Source organism: Papio anubis, chromosome 5 (assembly GCF_008728515.1).
Source record: "Papio anubis isolate 15944 chromosome 5, Panubis1.0, whole genome shotgun sequence".
NCBI lineage: Eukaryota > Metazoa > Chordata > Mammalia > Primates > Cercopithecidae > Papio > Papio anubis.
The window spans coordinates 86982569-87003975 of record NC_044980.1 but is presented as its reverse complement, the minus strand read 5'-3'; the positions used below and the strand labels follow the sequence as shown (position 1 = coordinate 87003975).

General features: G+C 37.6%; 1 protein-coding gene across 7 annotated transcripts in view; it reads left to right on the top strand.

Annotated features, from left to right (window-relative positions):
* FAM172A (family with sequence similarity 172 member A) overlaps positions 1 to 21407 on the top strand; it is a 484753-nt gene that overhangs the window by 43815 nt on the left and 419531 nt on the right. For all 7 annotated transcript variants that reach the window (XM_003899921.5, XM_003899922.5, XM_009208776.4 and 4 more), the window contains 2 exons: positions 7409 to 7510; positions 9788 to 9888. In XM_003899921.5, coding sequence (XP_003899970.1) covers positions 7441 to 7510; positions 9788 to 9888 — 171 coding nt within the window. In that variant the 5' untranslated portion in view covers positions 7409 to 7440. The remainder of the gene's footprint in view (positions 1 to 7408; positions 7511 to 9787; positions 9889 to 21407) is intronic.

Here is a 21407-nt window from a genome sequence, read left to right as displayed (position 1 = left end):
TTGAACTGTAGTGTTCTTTTTTTGTACTGTCTTTGTCTAGAATTGTTATCAGGGTAACACCGATCTTCTAACATGATTTAGGAAATACTCACTTCTGTTTTATTTACTGGAAGATATTGTGTAGAATTGGTACTAATTTATTTTTAAATATTTCGAAGATTTCTCCAGTGAAACTTTCTCGACCTGAAAAATTTGGGGGGGAGATTTTAATTCAAATTCACTTTCTTTAATAGTCATAAGACTATTCATATTGTTTATTTTATATAGGGTGAGTTTTATTAGTTTGTGGTTTTTGAGGTCTCAGACCATTTCATCTAATTTGTATGATTTATGTGTATAGAGTTGTCACTAATATTCTCTTCTTGTTCTTTTGTTTTTTTTGGAGATAGAATCTTGCTCTGTGGCTCTGGCTGGAGTGCAGTGGCACGATTTCGGCTCACTGCAACCTTCGCCTCCCAGGTTCAAGCGATTCTCCTGCCTCTGCCTCCTAAGTAGCTGGGATTACAGGCACACACCACCACACCCTTCTAATTTTTGTATTTTTAGTAGAGATGGGGTCATGTTGGTCAGGCTGGTCTCGAACTCCTAACCTCATGATCTGCCCACCTTGGCCTTCCAGAATGCTGGGATTACAGGCGTGAGCCACCGTGCCTGGCCCCTTCTTGTTTTTTTAGTGGCTGCAGGGTCTGTAGTGATACCCTCTGTTTAACTGTTTCCTATTAAAGAGATTAACAATGAGAAATAAATGCTTTTATTTAGTCATATAATTTTCTTTTGAAGTACACATTATTTCTTTATGTGGATACATATTTCTGTTTAGTATCATTTGCCTCAACCCAAAGAACCTTTCTTACCATTTTCTTCTGCAGGCTTGCTGGCAATACATTATTTCAACTTTTCTGTGTCTGAAAAAAATCTTTATTTCTTCTATTTGGAAAGATGCTTTTGGTTGGCATAGAATTTGAGGTTGATAGACTTTTCTTTTTCTTTAATGGAAAAATGTTGCACCATTGTCTTCTTGTTTGCCTAGCTCCTGAAAAGTCTTCTGTCATTATTATCTTTGTTCCTTTTTTCTCTATCTGCTTCTAAGATTTCATCGTTTTTTTTGAGACAGAGTCTCACTCTGTCACCCAGGCTGGAGTGCAGTGGCACGATCCCGTCTCACTGCAACCTCTGCCTCCCAGGTTCAAACAATTCTCCTACCTCAGCCTCCTAGTACCTGGGAGTATAGATGCATGCCACCACACCCAGCTAATTTTTGTATTTTTGATAGAGACAGGATTTTGCCATGTTGGCCAGGCTGGTCTCGAACCCCTGACCTAAAGTGACCCACCCACCTTGGCCTCCCAAAGTGCTGGGATTACAGGCGTGAGCAGCTGCGCCTGGCCCTAAGATTTTATCTTTATCACCTATTTTCAGAAATTTAATTATGATATACCTTTGTATCATTTTCTCAGTGTTTATTCTGCTTGGATTTGTGGTCAAAGTTTTCATCATATTTGGAAAACATTTTGTCCACTTTAAAAAAAAAATTTTTTTCTCAGTTCTCAGTGTTTGTTTGCGTTGCTATAAAGGAATGCTTGAGACTGAGTAATTTAAAAGAAAAGCGGTTCATTTGACTTACAGTTCTGCAGGCTGTACCTGAAGCATAGTGCTGACATCTCCTTCTGGTGAGGGCCTGAGGAAACTTATAATCATGGCAGATCAAAGGGGGTACCTGTATGTTACATAGTGAGAGGGAGGGAACAAGAGAGAGAGAAGGAAGAGGTGCCACGTTCTTTTAAGCAACCAGATCTCAGGGAACTCATAGAGTATTTCCATGAGATCTGCCCCCATGACCCAAACACCTCCCTCTAGGGCCACCCCCAACATTGGAGGTCACATTTCAACATGAGATTTGGAGGGGACAAACATCTAAACTATGTCACTTCCCAGCATTGATTTCATCTTGAAACACACTTAAAATATTAGACAACTTGACATTGTCACACTGGTCAGTGATACTTTCTTCATTTTTAAACTATTATTTTTCTCTGCTTCATTTTAGACAATTCTACTGTTAGGTCTCAAAGTTCATTGATCTCATCTCCAGTAATTGTATTTGCTGTGAATTTTTAACAGTCTATTTTTAATTTTAGATAGAATTTCTTTATATATAGAAGTTTAAAGTTCTTCCAGTTCTCAGTTTGGTATATTAATGATTAAAATTTTTTTTTGAACATACAGATCACATTGAAATAGATTTTTTTCTTGCTAATTCCTTTGTCTTTATCATTTCTTGGTTTATTGATTGATTTTCTGCATGTTTATAGATCATAATTTTTACCTTTTTACATGCCGTATCATCATTTTTCATAGATGCCAGACATTGTAAATTATACATTATTGGGTGCTGGATTGTGTTCTATTCCTTTAAAGAATAAGTTGTTGCTTAAATTTTGTTTTACTTTGTTTTTTGGTATTCTTTTAAAGAACGTTGGGCTTTGTTCTGACAGGTATTTATATTATTTGTATCTTTTTTTTTTCTTGGAGGCTTTTTTTAATCTTTGATATGACAGTTTTAGAGTCTCCTTTCTTTAGGGCTGACAGGCATACATATTTGCAGCTCTGTGTGTACTTCAGGAATTGTTCATCCTGCTGCTTTCCCTGTCCTTGGGTAATTTTTTTTTATCCCGTGTGTATGGATAAATAGTCAAAGACATGAGTGAATCCCTCTGAAATTCGGCCCAGCAGTCTCTCTTTCTAAACAGTTTCCCCTGCCCTCCTTCTCTGCTTCCAAATCCAGCCACCTTGGATTATTCAAATTCTGATCTCTGTCTCATCAGCTCAGCAGGATCTTCATTCTTTGTTTGGGTTCTTCCTTCCTGCTGTGCCTTAAACTGTCTCCACACAGTAAGCTAGGGCATCAAGGGGTTTATGTCGTTTGTTTCTTTTTCTCTCAGTTCTGGCTGCCTGTTGTCCAACTGTTCTTTTACGTGTGTCTTCTTGCTTTCCAGTTGTTTAAGGAAAGTGAAAATAATTCTGTTCCTGTTAATTCTATTTTGGCCAAAAGTAGAATTCCAATAGTGTTTTAAATACTCATTTATTTAATACAGTTTTTAAAAATAAAGATGCCAAATGGTACTTTCTTTATTGTGGTGAAATAGACATAATATAAAACTTACCATTTTAACTGTTGTTAAATATGTGATTCAGTAGCATAAAGTACATTTACATTGTTATGAAGTCATCACTACCGTCCATCTCCTGAACTCTGCACCTTGCAAAACTGAAACCCTATACCCATTAAACAATAACTCCCTATTCCCCTCTCTGCCCAGCCCTTAGCAACCACCATTCTACTTTCTGTCTCTATAAGTTTGATGACTCTAGGAATCTCAGAAATGTGCAGTCATGTAATATTTGTCCTTCTCTGTCAGCTTATTTCACTTTGCATAATATCTTCAAGGTACATCAGTTTTAGGTAAGAATGTCTTTCTTTATTAAGGAAATATTTACTACAAAGAATTGACTCTCACAATTATGGAGGCTGAGAAGACCCAGGTTCTGTAATCAGCAAGCTGGAGACCCAGGAGAGCTGACAGTAAAGTTCAAGTCAGGAGAGCTGATGGTGTGAGTTCCAGTCTAAATCTGAAGGCAGAAGACTGATTTCCCAGCTTGAAGATAGGCAGAGAGTGTGAATTCTCCTTTACTCAGCGTTGTTGCTCTATATACACTTTCATCTGGTTGGATGAGGCCCATTCAAATTGGGGAGGGAATCTGCTTTACTAAGTCTACCCATTCAAATGTTAATCCTATCCAGAAACATCCTCACAGTCACACCTAGAATAATATTTAATGAAATATCTGGTTATCTTATTTCCCAGTCTCACATAAAATTAGCCGTCATACCATTCACCCATCTATGTACACTTGGAGTGCTTCTACCTTTTGACTATTGTGAATAATGCTCCTATGAACATTAACGTACAAGTATATCTGTTTGAGTTCTTGCTTCCTTTTGGGTATGAAATGGTATTTTTATACAGTTGTTTTATATGCTTAGTTGAGGTTTGGAATTCTAGTTGCTGGATCACTTTAACCACTAGAGCCATGCTTTAAAAACAGTCATGTCATATCTGATGCATACTTAGGTTATATGGATTCAAATCTATTGTATTTTATAGGTTATTGAAGGGATTTTCAACAGAAATATTTCATTATACTCGATTTTTGCATAATCTGCCTTTGGAACCCAGTCTCAGGGTAAAATGCAGCTTTACAGTATTGCTTTTCTTTTACAAAGCAGAAAAATAATTTCTGAAAGTTCCTTTCTATATGTCTTCTCAATGCTAATGAAATAAAAAATCTATATCCAATTCTCTAGTTGACAGGAAAAATTTGAGGAACATCTTTTTATTTAATTGTTCATTTGATCATTCAAAGGAACATTTTGAGCAAAGCCAAAGCACATTTTTGTATTCATAACTGTTTATATAATCAGAGAAAAGGGGGGCTAGAATATTATAAGGTTGATATAGCATATAGAATCAGTGTGGTGATTTTGAAAGAGTGCTGGGTTTGGCTTTGAGAGATATGCTTATTTTATTAATCCCATCTACTACTAAGCTGTGATTTTGGACAAGCCATTTTACCTGAGTTCATTTTCTTGTCTGAAAGACAGTGAAGATGATAATACTTGTTACTGTTTCATAGGATTGTGATGATCAAATGAAGTAATGTATATGAAAGTGCTTTGAAATCTTTAAAGTGATATATAGATGTAAGGCTGCATTTATAGTCTAAGCTAATAGATATAGAAAAGAGCTATTAGAAGCAAAATCTGCTTATGTATGAACAGTTTCTATGCTGATTAAAAGGTTTGCAAGTTTTGAATTGTAGATGACTGCAAAGTCAAGGAATCTGATTTTGCCCCAGAGCCTCAATTCATTGGAAGAAGAAAAGTGAGAACGTTCTAGTCACTGCAAGTCAATTTTTGATATTAAAACCCTTCTGTCTTTATTTTGAAAAGATTTACTAGTGAATGAAGAATTGTCAGCATATGTCCCTTTTTAAGCCCAGTATATGCAACATTTTTGTCTTACTAGAGTTTACAAACTTTTTTATATTGAGGATAGTGTATTTTTATGTGAGTTGAATTTGATATGAGTTTGAAGAGTGCTAAACAGTGATTCTTTTAATGAAGGATTTGATGGCTTGTTTTTGTGTTCTACAGAGAGAGGCTAGTGACTGGAGGTAGAGTATTTTGATGATGTTGTATACAGAAGGATTTGTTATATTTCTGTGAGAGACAGAAATAAAGTGTTATTTCTGAGATACTTCCTTTGTAGGAAAGGGACTGGTTTGCCTCACAACATATTCTAAGAGCATTTGTCTTCAGGAACTTGAGTTAGAATGAAGAGGCTGAAAACCTAACCTTTATTTATTGATTAGACAAAAATAATTCCACATCTGTTTGGAAATGAGTAAATTTGAAGTTTTAAATTTTTTTTGTGTGATTTTATAAATGACTCTTTGATGACAGATAGTGAGAACTTTTGCCTCATCCTACAATATGAGCCTAAAAGATATTAAATACTTGTTGACAGACTGATTCTAGGGCTGGTGCAGGAAAGATACAAGATGAGGCTGGAACATCTTTTAGTAGTAGAAAGTAAGGAAGTGCATGAAAAGCAAAATGGTAAGAGCATGTCAAAGGGACACAGGAGACATCTGAAAGAGCTTACAATAGTCATGGCTGGAACAATTTGAGGAGCAAAATGAATGATGTAGTATTGGATTATAACCTAAAGTATACAATAAGTGTCCACAAGTCCATACTGATATAAATAAGTGATTGAATAAATATGTAAATGGATGAAGAGAGATGAATCTTCCATACAGAATAATTCCAATAATATATTTAGATGTTCTTTGCTATGGGAGGTAGAGAATAATTCCTCCTCTTTTTCCCTGAGGGTGGGCCAGACATAGTCACCTTGAAAGAATACGTTATGAAGAGGGAAAAACAGTAATGTTATAGTGGAGAGGCCTGGCATATTATATAGTACCTTAACCAAGTAACGAAGGTTAACATCATTGGTGATGTCCTGTTGATATCATGTTCCCCTTGCCATGATCTATTGAGAATGGCAGTTGATCTCAGTGATATTCTTTCCAGAAATCATAACCCTAGTCTAATCATAAGCAGAAACATTAGACAAACCCAAATTGAGGGTCATTCTATAAAATACCTGACACATAGTCCTCAAAATCAAGATCATGGAAAAGAAGGGAAGATTGAGAACTGTCACAGACCACAGAGACTGGGGAGAGATAATAATTATATGTAATGTGGTGTCCTGAATGGAATCCTGGAAAAGAAAATGAACATTAATGGAACAACTTGTGAAATGTGAATAATGCCTGGGCTTTAGATTGTAGTAATGTACCAATATTGGTTTCTTCATTTTGACAAATGTGCCATGATGTTATAAAATGTTACTAATAGGGGAAAGTGAGTAAAGGGTATAATACACTCTTCGTACTGTCTTTTAACTTTTCCATCAACCTAAAATTACTCCAAAACGACCACGCATGGTGGCTAAGCCTGTAATCCCAGCACTTTGGGAGGCTGAGGTGGGCAGATCACTTGAGTCCGGGAGTTTGAGACCAGCCTGGGCAACATGGTGAAACCCCATCTCTGTGAAAAATACAAAGTATAACCCGGCATGGGGGCACCCGCCTGTAGTCCCAGCTATTCGGAAGGCTGAGGTGGGAGGATCACTTGAGCCTGGAAGGCAGAGGTTGCAGAGTGAGCCAAGATTGTGCCACTGCACTCCAGCCTAGGTGACAGGGTGAGACCTCATCTCAAAAAGAAAAAAGAAAAAAGGAAAAGAAAAACTCCTTGACAGAGTTTTCTTGCTTGCATGGAATCAAATGATGTGAAGAACAGAAACTGTGAAATAATTTTTGCTAGTTAGCATGTTTTATTTTAACAGTTTTCCCCCTAAAAATGGAATAATATGCTATAATACTATTTGCATTTGTGTTTCTTCGTAAATGTTTCCGTTATATATAAGATTTGATGACTTTTTAAAAGTCACGTTAATGTCTGAAACTTTTTAAATGAGGTGGATAAGGTACAAATTAATAGCTGTCTATTTTGAAGAGAAGTAGTTAAAGTTTGATATAATGGTGTATAGAATCTGAGTTATAGTTGTTTTGAGAATTATGATTTTGAAAGTGCTTATGTTAATACTGTGCTTGATTATAATATAGTATTTTGGGAACTCAATATAGTAGCATTATCAGTTAAAGCAACACATAAAAATTAATAGAACAAAGAATACTTTAAATTAAATTAAAATATCTTTGTTACAAACTATGAAAATAAATATAAGTAAATTTCATATCATTTCTCTTCTAGATTTATTATCTAGGATAGATTTGGATGAACTAATGAAAAAAGATGAACCTCCTCTTGATTTTCCTGATACCCTGGAGGGATTTGAATATGCTTTTAATGAAAGTAAGTGGTGTATGTATATATATATATAGTATATGCAAAATTTATTTAGCAATGCTCATAGAATAATAAGACAGATATTATTTGCTACTTTTAAAGGCTAAGTAGAATGTTTTCTGTATTCTTTTGAGAAATAATGACATCCTGGCATGGTGAAATTCTTCATTCAAGTGAAAGAACCAAGTAACAATTTTCTGTAGTTGTCAAGTTACGTAAACTAATGGTCATGAATTTGATTCAGCTTATGCATTTCAACCTTGAGCTTTCAACTTCCTGGTATCCAATTTGAACTCCTAATTAAATTATAGAGAAAGATGCTACTGTTTCACATGTTATTTAGAACAAAGTGTCTGGCAGTAATTATCTGTGACAATGTTTTAAAGTAGTTTTCCATGATTTTTCAGGCAACATTCTTGTTTTAAAATTTATTAATTCAGTTCTGAATAAAATAACCTTTACACTTGGGATGTGGAGGAACATAGTATAGATTGCAAAGATGTTTCTGGAACAGAGAATCATGATTCATTGGATTAATAATACACCCTTACACTTGAAGGGTAGTGTTATTACAGGGTAGGTGCATTTGAGTTGTAGTTTTCTATTGGTTGTTCTGCATTAACTGAATTGGTGCTTTGTCATCACTGTATTAGTGGATATTCCTTTCTAATATCAGTTATAGATATTAAGAGTTATGGTGACAGTCATTGTGTACTAAGATGTTGAGTTTAAAATAAGAGACTAGAAACTTTGATCTTTTCTCTGATATTAATTTTTATGCTTTTTAATAAAAGTTATTTTATGCCAGTAGAAGTAGTAATATTTGTTGTGTGGAGGGGAAGAGGAGCTTAAGCAATTGGCCTGTAGTGTATTTCTCTCCTGATTACCCCAGGAATACCCCTGGGGAAAAAATCCTGTTCAGGAGACAAGTGGCTTCATGTTTTCTCCTTATAAACATGCTGATAATTAACTCATTTAATAAATTAGACTGGCTGGGTACGGTGGCTTATGTCTGCAATCCCATCACTTTGGGAGGCAGAGGCGGGTGGATCACTTGCGGTCAGGAGTTCAAGACCAGCCTGGACAACATAGTGAAACCTCATCTCTACTAAAACATACAAAAATTAGCCAGGTGTGGTGGCATATGCCTGTGGTCCCAGCTACTGCTGGCTGAGGCATGAGAATGACTTGAACCTGGGAGGTGGAGGCTGCAGTGAGCTGAGATCGGGCCACTGCACTCCAGCCTGGGTGACAGAGCGAGACTCCACCTAAAAATAAATAAATAAATAAATAAATAAATAAATAAATAAATAAAATAAGCGTAGACTAATATTTGCTCTGAGGAGAGTCCTTTTCTATAGAATACTTTGAGCAAGATGACTGGTTTAGATATGAGGAATGTTTCTCTGAAGAATATCACTTAAGTAGGACAACTCTTTGGCACATAAAATGGAAATGCTCACCAGTGGGTGAGATTACCTGTATGCACACGTAGAGTCCTCATCTACTTTGGGCCAGAGAGTGCTATCCAATGAGAGGAAAGGACCTGGGGGAAATGACCAGATGCTGCAGACCTCTCCCTGCCTTGCCTGTGCTTCTTGATTCCTTGTACCCTTGAAATTATTAGTAAAGCTTAGTCATTATCGGTAAAGATCTTTGCTTTGTGGAGTGTGATTTGATAGCCTGAGCCTGTGTTAGCTCACTGCTTCTCTCCAGTTTTCATTTGACATCCTACCCATATTTGAAGACCTAGTTGAGAAATCTCACTGAAACCTTCTGAACCTCTTCTAGCCCACAGATAGTTTTCATTTTTCCAAAATCATTCTAGACTTTATTGTCTATATGAATCCCCAGTGGCAGATTTTTAGACTGTTGACGTATTCCAATCTAGTTTGTTTAGCTTCCTGAAAAGTTGCTTAACTTCTTAGTATTTATGATTTGACTTCTCAGGTAACCTCTAAGCTTCTTGAGGACTGGGCCTATGTTCATGGCAATAGCTAGAGAGGTCTTTATACATATTAGGCTTTAAAATATTGTTAGTTTGCTTTAGATTAGAGAGATGAAGGTCAAGAAGAATAACTTTTGAGTACTTGGGGACCATTCTTAGTTATATAATCTGTGTGTTTGTGTCATATTGACATCTGAAGAAAAAAAATCTAATGAAAAAGATAAACTGTTCTGAGAAAGTTATTTTAAATTTTTATCAGACATTCTTTGTTGTACTGCTTGTATTATTGTAAATATACTTTGAAGTATAGCAATATTGTTTGTTTATCTTCTTAGAGGGACAGTTAAGACACATAAAAACTGGGGAACCATTTGTTTTTAACTACCGGGAAGATTTGCACAGATGGAACCAGAAAAGATACGAGGCTCTAGGAGAGGTATGTCACATATACTACTTTAACTTTGTTTTTCCCAATTTTAAATATTCAGAATAAAAGTTTTAAAGATGCAGCAGTTTATGTACTCTTTTTACAAAATGTGATTCAAAAAAGGTTTTTGTTTTTTTTTTGTTTATTTTTAGTGGTTATGTTAGAAGCATATTCTCAGTTTAAAAGTTTCTGTTCGGTGGCTCACGCCTGTAGTGACAGCACTTTGGGAGGCTGAGGCGGGTGGATCACGAGGTCAAGAGATCGAGACCAGCCTGGCCAACATGGTGAAACCCCATCTCCACTAAAAATACAAAAATTAGCTGGGCGTGGTTGCGCGTGCCTGTAGTCCTAGTTACTCAGGAGGCTGAGGCAGGAGAATTGCTTGAACCCAGGAGGTGGAGGTTGCAGTGAGCTGAGATGGTGCCATTGCACTCCAGCCTGGGTGACAGAGCAAGACTCTGTCTCAAAAAAAAAAGTTTCTGTTTTTAGGCGAGCTATGGTGGCTTACACCTGTAATCCCAACACTTTGGGAAGTCAAGGCCGGAGAAGCACTTGAAGCCAGGAGTTTGAGACTAGCCTGGACAATATAGTGAGACCATGTCTCTACAAAAAATAAAAAATTAGCCAAAAGTAGCAGTATGTGCCTATAGTCCTAGTTACTTGGGAGCCTGAGGTGGGAGGATCACTTGAGCCCAGGAAGTCAAGGCTGCAAGGAGCTGTGATCACATCACTGCACTCCAGCCTTGCTGACAGAGTTAGGCCCTATCTCAAAAAAAAGAAAAAGCTTCTGTTTTTACACAAACTTATTCTTCCCATGACCATAATATTTCGTAGTGAGTCATTACATAAGAAAACAAATTTATGCGAAATTCTAATTTGATTTTTTAAGTTTTGTTTTGTTCTTGAGGCATGGTCTTACTCTGTCACTGAGGCTGGAGTGCAGTGGCACGATCTTGGCTTGCTGCAACTTCCGCCTCCCAGGTTCAAGAGATTCTCGTGCCTCAGTCTCTGAGTAGCTGGGACTACAGGTGTGCACCACCGTGCCCACCTAATTTTTTTTTTGTATTTTTAGTAGAGATGGGGTTTCACCATGTTGGCCAGGCTGGTCTTGAACTCCTGACCTCAAGTCATCCGCCTGCCTTGGCCTCCCAGAGTGCTAGGATTACAGGCGTGAGCCACTGCGCGGAGCCTAAAAATGTTTTTAAGAGGTTGAATCCTCTACTATGCCAGAATGAATAAGTTTTCTTTCAGGTGTTTATTTGTGTGAAGAATATTGGTATTTGACTAATAAGTTGAATTTAACCTACTTATCTTTGACTGGATAAAGGAGTAGGCCTTGTGAACATTAGGTACTTCACATGGTACTGCTTATAGGAACCTTTGAAAATGTCATTTGCCATTTAGGTGAATAGTTTGGTAAAGTGAAAAGCTTTACTCATTCTGTGTCATATTAAGTCTTTATTTTTAGTAAAAATGCATATGGACACATAAGTTTAGTGTGATAACTAGATAGCTACCTTACTTTTCTAAGGAAAGGCTGAAATTTCTGTATTCCTTTTTTGTTTTTAAATAGAGTAGTAAAAATGAACTATTTGGTTAAATTATGACATAAAGAATATTTGGTAACATAAGTATAACAGCATGAAGAATATATCTTTTCCTGGGAGACAATTCTTTGATCTCCTGCATTTCTGTATGTCTCTGAGCAAAGGCTTTGACAGCTTTTGCTCTGGATCATCTTTTCAAGGACAACTGTATAGGAAACATGCTTCAAAGACAGAGGTTGTGTCTCCCTCCTAGGCAGTAGGCAGATTAGTTTGCCGTCCAGGATCAAAAGGTAATGCTCCTCCCTCCCCCACTGATGGCAAAGGATTGCTAGGAGCCCCTTTAGAAGATTGGGTTTCCTAAGTTTGAGGTTCCTCAGCTGTGATACAATCCTATTGCATGCTCAGCATCCACCTGGGCCTGTTGACACTGCCTCTTTGGGATTTGAGGAGCAAGAGATTGGACTTCATGAGAACATGAAGCTCATGCTGCCTGCTGTACCCCGATTAATTTTTGTTTGTGATCCAGAAGACTGATGTCATCTGACAGCATCCATGACTATGCAGGCGAACTTGCTAGCTTTTATGGAGTGTAAAATCTGACAGTTAAAGAATCTTCACAGTTCTTGTTAGTGTTCTACGGCATTTATAATCTAAATATATTCAATGCCCTGAATAATTTCTGCTGCACTTTAAAAAAGCTTACCCAGCCAGGCATGGTGGCTCACACCTATAATCCCAGCACTTCGGGAGGCCGAGGAGGGCGGATCACGAGGTCAGGAGTTCAAGACCAGCCTGACCAACATGGTGAAGTCCCGTCTCTTCTAAAATTACAAAAATTAGCCGGGCATGGTGGTGTGCCCCTGTAATCCCAGCTCCTCAGGAGGCTGAGGCATGAGAATCACTTGAACACAGAAGGCAGAGGTTGCAGTGAGCCAAGATCGTGCCACTGCACTCCAACCTGGGGGACAGAGTGAGACTCTGTCTCAAAAAAAAAAAAAAACAACAACAAAAAAAACGATTTCCACTTGATTTATATGTTGCAAACTGGTAGTATTTTGATTATAGAATAGCCATACTATAATGGCCTTAGAAAAGAGCTTGTGATTTTTGTGTTTGTTTTTAAATGGGACTATTTATTTACTATTTTCCATAAGCCATGTACACCACCAGCTCACTTGGACAGGTGGCTAGTCTCCAAATATACCTTGTCCTTTTTGGCATCTGCATCATTTATGCCATCAACTTGTATCCTCCAACATCATCTATATCAAACTCCAGCTATGTGTCTTATTAGGTCATTCCATGTGTAAATGATTCCTTTTGTCTAGGATCTTATACCTAATTCTTTGGATATATGGAGGGTCACAGATTTATTTTTGGTGGACTTCAGTTGACAAGAAATCAAAATATTTGAGTTTTTACTCTGATGGTTATTTACAGAGAGAGAGCATATTCTGTATTGTCTACATTACTGCCTCCTGTGCTTGCTATCACATTTGTGTTCACAATCAATTTGGACCCAAGTGATTACCCAAAATTATAACATTTAACTTTTTTTTTTGAGATGGAGTCTCACTCTGTCACCCAGGCACCAGGTGCCTTAGCTTACTCTCGGCTCACCACAACCTCCACTTCCCGAGTTCAAGTGATTCTCCTGCCTCAGCCTCCTGAGTAGCTGGGATTACAGGTGCGCACCACCACGCCTGGCTAATTTCTGTATTTTTAGTAGAGATGGGGTTTCACCATGTTAACCAGACTGGTCTCAAACTCCTGACCTCAGGTGGTCTGCCCACCCTGGCCTCCTAAAGAGCTGGGATTACAGGCATGAGCCACTGTGCCTGGCCATAGCATTTAACTTTTAATGCAGTGTTTCTATTTAGATCAGTGGACTCCTCAGCTTTAAGTACCAACCTTTTTCCTTCTGAATATATTGATCAAAAGTAAACATATTTTCCTAACGTAAAACTCAGTACACAAAAAGACCTAGGAATTGGAGAGTGAAGGTCTGGTTATTACAGTATTTGTACCATACCATCTTGCTTCTCATGTCATGTTTGGAATACTTGTTTTGATTCATAATTTCACTATTGGAAGTTAATTATTAATTGAATTTTATTTCCTACATCGTAGGAGTTAGTTGTGTGAGTTCTGGGTATATCCCAGTAATGACACAGTTTTCAATCTAGTTAATCAGTTGTTTGGAATTCATGATAGCAGGACTTAATGCATCTGTGGCCTGTCTTTTCATTCATTTTGTAACCAAAAAGCAGGTTAATTGCTTGCTGTGTGCAGAATCCCATGAGCAGGAGTGAGGTCTGGTACAAAAAAAAAGTGAATTTATCCTGAAACTAGCTTGAGGAAAGAGGCACAAACATTCTACCTTTAAATGTACTACTTTACTCTTGGAGCAGAAAGCAGGCACTTTTATAAGTTAGAGGAGGGAACAAGCAAGGGCAGGGAATCCCCTTGCTAGCTGGTTCCTTATCTACTGGGCAGTTAAGTTGGTGCCTTCCTGGGTAGAAGTAAGTTGTAAAAGTGGCCAAGTGGGCATGCTTTCCACATGCCCTCCTGGTGGGTATGAGTTCCAGGATTATCCCCCCAGCTCCCTCTTCCCCCTCCTCCCTGTCCCAGAGTGAGAGTTCCATGGGGCATACTTTGGTCTGCAAATTTACTGTCAACTCTTGAGGAGAGATTCCTCTTGGAGCACAGTTAGATAAACTTACCCTGTAGGGAATGTCTGGTGAGGAGGAGGTAAAGGGTTATATTTGCATTTCTAAAGGACTAAACAGGAAGCTGAGGAACAGGGGAAAAGGAGAAAATAAGAGAAAATAATAAAAAAAATTAAACTCTCTCTCAGAAAAATGGTGATTCTTTGCTACAATGTTCCATAATTTCCATTTCTGAGCCATGCCTTCAAGTGAAATTTAACCAACTACTATTCTATTCTTCATTCACAGTTTATACTTTTATCTTACACTGTTTTCTCCCTTTGAAATGTCCTTCTCCCCTTGTCACTGTATCCCACCTCCATCTGTCTTCCTGTTTTGGCTCAGATGTCTCCTCCTTTAGGAAGCCTTCCCTCATCGCTTCTGTTATAATCTCTCCTGATTTCTTTTCTTTCCATTTTGTTTTTCTACCTATTTTATCTTATATGAAAAATGATTTAAGATGATGTTAAAGATGAATGCCATTTAGGAAGACTCAAATAAGTAGAGTTTAAAAATGGAAGCAGTGTTAGTAAATGGATGAGTTTACTGTATATCTCTTATGCTACTTATCACTCTGCATTGCATTTTTTAAAAATGTATGTTTTTAAGTAATTTGGGGGAAACTTTCTGTGTCCTCACAATATTTGTTGAATAATAAATAGTGTGATACAAATAGATAAACTGTTTAGTATAAATTCTGGACCTGTGCATTTTAGAGATTTTTTAATGTTCCTAATTTATACTTAAAGATGTGTATTTTCTTATTGAAGAAAGGAAAATGATAATTTTCCTGTTTCTAAGCTAAACAATTTTAATTATTTCAATTTCCATTTAAGAGCTAGAAGTTTCATACTATTAAGGCTTTTGTGATTTAAAAGTATTTGATAAAAATAGACATATATATGGCATAATTTATTGGAAGATTTTAACACTTACGTTACAGGAAAGGGGTCCTGAAACAGACCCCAAGAGAGGGTTCTTGGATGTCACATAAGAAAGAATTCAGGGTGAGTTCATAAAGTAAAGTAAAAGCAATTTTATTAAGAAAGTAAAAGAAGAAAAGAATGGCTACTCCATAGACACAGCTGGTTGCCCATTTTTATGGTTATTTCTTGATGATATGCTAAACAAGGGGTGGATTATTCATGCCTCTCCTTTTAAAACCATATAGGGTAACTTCCTTTTTATTTTTTATTTTTTTTTATTTTTTATTCTTTTTTTTTTTTTTTTTTTGGAGATAGAGTCTTGCTCTGTTGCCCAGGCTCGAGTGCAGTGGCATGATCTTGGCTCACTGCACTCCAGCCTCCCAGGCTCAAGCAATTCTCTTGCCTCAGTCTCCAAAGTAGCTGGGATTATAGGCAAGCACCACCACGCCTGGCTAATTTTTGTATTTTTTAGTAGAGATGGGGTTTCCCCATGTTGGCCAGTCTGGTCTCCAACTCGTGACCTCTGGTGATCCACCCGCCTCGGCCTCCCACATATAGGGTAACTTTCTGACGTTGCCATGGCATTCGTAAACTGTCAGGGTGTTGGTGAGAGTGTGTCTGTGAAGACAACCAGAGGTCACTCTCATGGTCATCTGATTTTGGTGGGTTTTGGCTGACTCCTTTACTGAAACCTGTTTTATCAGCAAGGTCTTTATGACCTGTATCTTGTGCCGATCTCTTGTCTCATTCTGTGACTTAGAATGCCTTAACTGTCTAGGAATGCAGCCCAGTAGGTCTCAGCCTCATTTTACCCAGCTCCTATTCAAGATGGAGTTGCTCTGGTTCAAACGCCTCTGACATTTCCACCCTCCCTGTTATAGGAGAACCCTTCATCCTAAGGGTTGCAGAGGGATGAAGATCTATCTTCTGTAACTTCTTCAGGCTGAACAGGGGCGATGATATTCCTGCCTGACTCTGAGGATCTCTTTCTGTATATGTGGTAGAGAGGAGCTCAGTCAGAAAGTGTTGATATGGGTCATTCATGACTCTTGAGTTCTGACAAGAGGTGATATCTGGACTATTAATAAGTGTTCAATTTAGGAAAACATTGAGTAAGCTTATTGTGCATTCCTACACGAAGAGTACAACAGCAATATATTCCACAATACTAAAGCAAAATAAGTAAAATTATCCCAAGTAAACTAAATTAGAATGTGTTCCATGAACTGGGCAACTGTTGGAATCAAGCTGATATGGGGTTGCTAGCCAATTCCAATACATGCCCAGAATTAGACTACTGATCCAGATTTTTATATTACCCAATCCTCTTGTTTTTTCTGAGTAGCAGTCAGAGACCACTGGTTCATTCACAGGAATAAGCAGGGTTAGCCAAAATTGCAGAAGCAAACCTAAAAACAACTGATGAGATTAGAAATTAGTAACAAGTATACCATAGTTCTTGAAACATAATTTCTCTCTCCAGTTTTCCATTTTTACTAAAGACAAATCACGGTAAGACCAATTTGCTTTATTATACTTGCCCTGATTATTTGTATAAAGTGCAGCAAGAACAATTATTCTATACTTAGGCTTTAAAAATTGGCTTTGATGGAACTCTGTTCCATAGGGAATCTCAGATAAGACTTTTTAAAAGCCGAGCCCAGCCATGGATTTGTACCCTCAAATACCTATGAGTTGGGTAAATTTTCTCCTTTTGAGGTCCCAAGATAACTTGGGTCTCCTGGACCTGTTAGAAAGTGACATTTTTTATTTGCCACAGGTCAGAACTCTGTACAGGGACTGTGTAGGCAAGGTATGAGGCCAGGTCTGCAAGAGGCTTTTATTGGCTCTACAAGTCAAATTTGATTCCTTAAAGGAAAGCATGCTGTTTCAAAGACTTAGTAAAATAACCAGTTTTTCCAATTGTGTCCTGTTACAAGAGAAAACAGATTCTTACTGCACTTATGCAATTAACTATATTGCTGTAACTTAAGAATACTCACAACTAGTTTCCAAATTTTGGAGAAATCAGGTAGAGAGAAGCAACTATCCTCCAAATTTTGTTCACAGGAGTATACTCAATTGCTAAAAGCTGTAAATAGCTCAAAAGAAAAGTTTTCTTGACTGTAAAACAAAAAGATCAGCAGTGTTTCAAGCACAGTTAGAAAGATTACCTTAGTTTTCTTTTGGTTCAGTCTATTAGTTAACTCCTTAGTTCCTCTTGATATTCAGGAACACTTCAGGTCTCCATGAGAGTCCTGAAAGTTTTTTTCCTCTATTCTGATGTCACAGTTTCCAAAGTTATCAGAAACCTTCATTTAAGAACACCTGTTAGAGTTCTATAGTTGATTATAAGCCACCTCCTAAAGAGGATTAAAACAAGACAACAATTGCCTGTGTATGACAAAATATTTTAGGGCAGCCACAGTCAAAAGCACGATTGACAAAGAAATTTGGTTACCTCTGTGGCATATAGTGATTTTATATAACAATTATTATTATTACTGATGACATATACTGAGGCATATCAGAATTATAGGAATCTTACACAATTTTGTAACACATACTAATAACAAGTTTATGTAAATATAACCCAAAGAAAGTTAAACACCATTTCACATTTGATTATACTTCCTGTATGACTTTTATACCAAATAAGCCAAATTTTACCTTTGAATTAGTGAACTATTAATGTTACACCCAATTCTTAAGAAAGCCTTATAGACATATCTACCCAATTTTAATGCTTGACCAAAAGGTAAGATTCTCATAAACTTTTTATAACCCTTTACAAATTTTTGTTAAAAGCAGATCTTTTGTTAAAGAGCAGATCAGTGCTCTAAGAAAAACCTGTTGTACTTTTATTCCAATGTTCAGTTTGCAGAAAAACTGAATAATGCTCCTTTTACTTTAGCCAATATGTTCACCCACAGATTTTTTTTTTTTACGAGATTAAGTTTTTGCAAACCTTCCACAACTTGCTTAAACCTTCAGCTTTATTTCATCTAACTTAAAACAGTCCTTTAAACCTTTAATGTAGGCAGGAAATTCACATTCCCATGCCTTCTTATAATCTTTTATCAAAAACACATTTCACTTTCTTTACATACCTTGCATGTATAACTGTTTCTTCTGTAGTCTCAGTTACATGTTACACTGTTAACTCTTAGTAACTTTCATTTTTCGTGAAAAATCTCAGTAAGTTCAAGATTTTAATTATGTACTACATGTGGAGACTAGCCTAAGGCACACCAGGCAGAGTGCAGATAGGGGCTGACTCTTTTCATCATAGCTAGGGGACGTGGCTAACTCCGCATTTCCCAGGCCTTATCTAGGATCTAATGCTCCAAAGTAGGTAAATTGAGCAGTTTTTAATAGTCAAAGAAGCAGTTTATGATCTCAAAGCATTTAGGAAACTTAATATCTGACCTACATAATTTAGACCAAATGTTTACATTTTGAAGATATTTTTATTTTACCAATAATCTTTACAACTGTCTTTGTTTGCCAAAGATGACTTAAGTCACATGAATAAAAGGCATTATACTTTTTACTTTTCTGACAATATATTTGATTTAAGCTCTTATTATTATTAAACCAATTAATTTGAGCTCCTTCATATATAAACATCACGCACACAACACATATAAATACACAGAGAGACAGAAGATAAAGGACCCATTCCCTAAACCAGGAATTGGACCCTAAACCTGGGCCGCCATTGTGAAAAGATAAAGCACGGCCCTGTGGTTACAAGGTCAAGCTCCCAAGGACATGACTGACCAGTTTGCAGGGCCATCTTGAAAAGTGGGCTTACAGGTGTCCTAAGCGCATGTTCTATCCTAAGGTGCCCCTCATTGTGACAGACAATACAGAAGGACACACGAAGCACACTAGATTCACTGCAGCTTAACACTAGCCGCACAAATCCTTTTTCCCATTAATCAAAACTTTACAGGAGATAAATAGTGATTTTTTACCATTTATTCAACCGGTTTGCACAGAGAGACCGAGAGAGACAGAGAGGCCAGAAGTCTGACTAGTAAGAAATTCTTACCCTTTTGCTGACATGCCAGGCTTCTGGGTTGCCTTTTCCTCAGCAGCCCTGGTAACCTGGCTGGCTGCACCACAGCCCTGGGGGCCAAATCACAACACAGAGGAAAGTTATCTTTTTCTTTTCTGGCCAGAGCAAAATACATGTGACAAAACACAGATGTTAGCCCTTCTGCTTAGCACCCAATATCAAACTGGCAAGGTTCAAACTTGCCCCCTGTTGGGCCCTGTCATCATTAATCCAACCTCTGACCAGGAGTTTCAACTTGTGATCTCTGGGCAAGATGGTTGCCCTGAGTAATAGAAGAGATAAGAAAGGGAATGGAGAGAGATAAAAGGATTGCCTGTGGCATAGTGAGGAAGGTGAAGAGTTCAGGGAGGCCAGAGAAAGACCCACCCATTGCAGCCACACTGAATCAAAAGTTCAGGCAGCCGCTAGTCAGTCAAGAAGGAATCTTTTCCAGCGGTCCCATTAGCTCTCAAGTTTTCCCTTTTAGAGAGGAAAAAGCTCCCCATGTCTCACAATCCTGTACATGCCTAATCCTGTCACCCGTAGGCAATAGCAAAGAGTACAAGGCAGATTAATTCAGAGAAAAGCAGTTAACATCCTGTGGGGCCAAACTCATTCTTAGTCTAAAGGGACTTTACCAAGAGGGGCCTCTAGCCCCTAAAGAAGGGACTCTAACCCTCCTCAGTTGGGCCTCTAACCCAAGGTCGGTCTTTGCCTTTTATTAAGAGGTGCCTGCAACCCTCTCTATCTTAGGAGAGACGCTAACTCCCCTAAGTTGGGCCTCTAACCCAATCCCATCCTTTACCCTGGTACCCCACCACTTACCCAAAGTCAGCCGATCAGTGCTGCAGTCTTTTTCCTTTTGATCAGGAGTGGGGGGTGGCGGGGGGTGTTCTTCAGTATCATCTCTTCACAGTTTGCCAGAAAGATGTTACCAGATCCCACCACTTACCCAAAGTTAGCCTTTGGTTTGGGGGTTTCCACACTATAGTCCCTTCTACAGTTGCCGAAAGATGTTACAGGAAAGATGTCCTGATCAGACCCCAGGAGAGGGTTCTTATATCTTGCACAAGGAAGAATTCAGGGCGGGTCCATAGAGTGAAAATAAGTTTATTAAGAAAGTAGAGGAATAAAAGAATGGTTACTCCATAGACAGAACAGCCCTGAGGGCTGCTGGTTGCCCATTTTTATGGTTATTTCTTAATGCTAAACAAAGGATACATCATTCCTGCTTCCCCTTTTTAGACCACGTAAGTTAACTTCCTGACGTTACCATGGCATTTGGTAAACTGTCATGGTGCTGGTGGGAGTGTAGCAGTGAGGACCAGAGGTTACTCTCATGGGCATCTTGGTTTTAGTGGGTTTTGGCTGGCTTCTTTACTTCAGCCTGTTTTATCAGCAAGGTCTTTATGACCTGCATCTTGTGCTGAACTCCTATCTCATCCTGTGACTTAGAATGTCTTAATGGTCTAGGAATGCAGCCCAGTAGGTCTCAGCCTCATTTTACCCAGCTCCTATTCAAGATGAAGTTGCTTTGGTTCAAACACCTCTGACACTTGTATTCAAACTTCGAATGTTTATCATTATAATTTAGAAAACATAAGTTCTTATGTAACTTTCCGCAGTTCCTAGAAAATAGACGAACCTTTGTATTTAAATTCTGGAAATAATTTAGTACTTTGTTAGTTTCATTAACGGAGAACCTGTCGAAAGGATTTCATCAAGTCCTGGACACAGAAGCACTAAAAACCATCTTCTCTTCTGATTGATCATCATAGGGGAGTATACAGAGGATAGTGGAAATTTGAATTTACTGCCTGAAAGCCTGCCTTAATAAATAGCTTTTGATATACTCAAGGTTGAAGACTTAAGGAAACAGATTTTGATTTCAACTAGAAATCTAAACAAAAACCCCTTCTGGTATTTTTTTTCTTTTTTTCTTTTTTTTTAGCATTTTCCTACTGAATATCAAGTTTTGTCTTCAGCTGAGCGCTACTATATATGTTTCACAACTGTTGTTTTAGTTTACATTTATTTCTTTCATAAGGAGATTATTATAGCAGTCATTCAGTAGGAATTGTTTTTAAGTCTTGCTCCTGAAATGCACTATCATTTATATGTAAATTAAACGTATTGTGTAAGTAAAATAAACTGAGATTTCAGTTTGTTTTTTAGAATGCAGTGCCATAATACACAAAACAATATTCTTTACATTCACACAGTTATGTTTTTATAGTCAAACAAATGCTTTTGCTAATATGTGTATATTTTTATACTATCCACA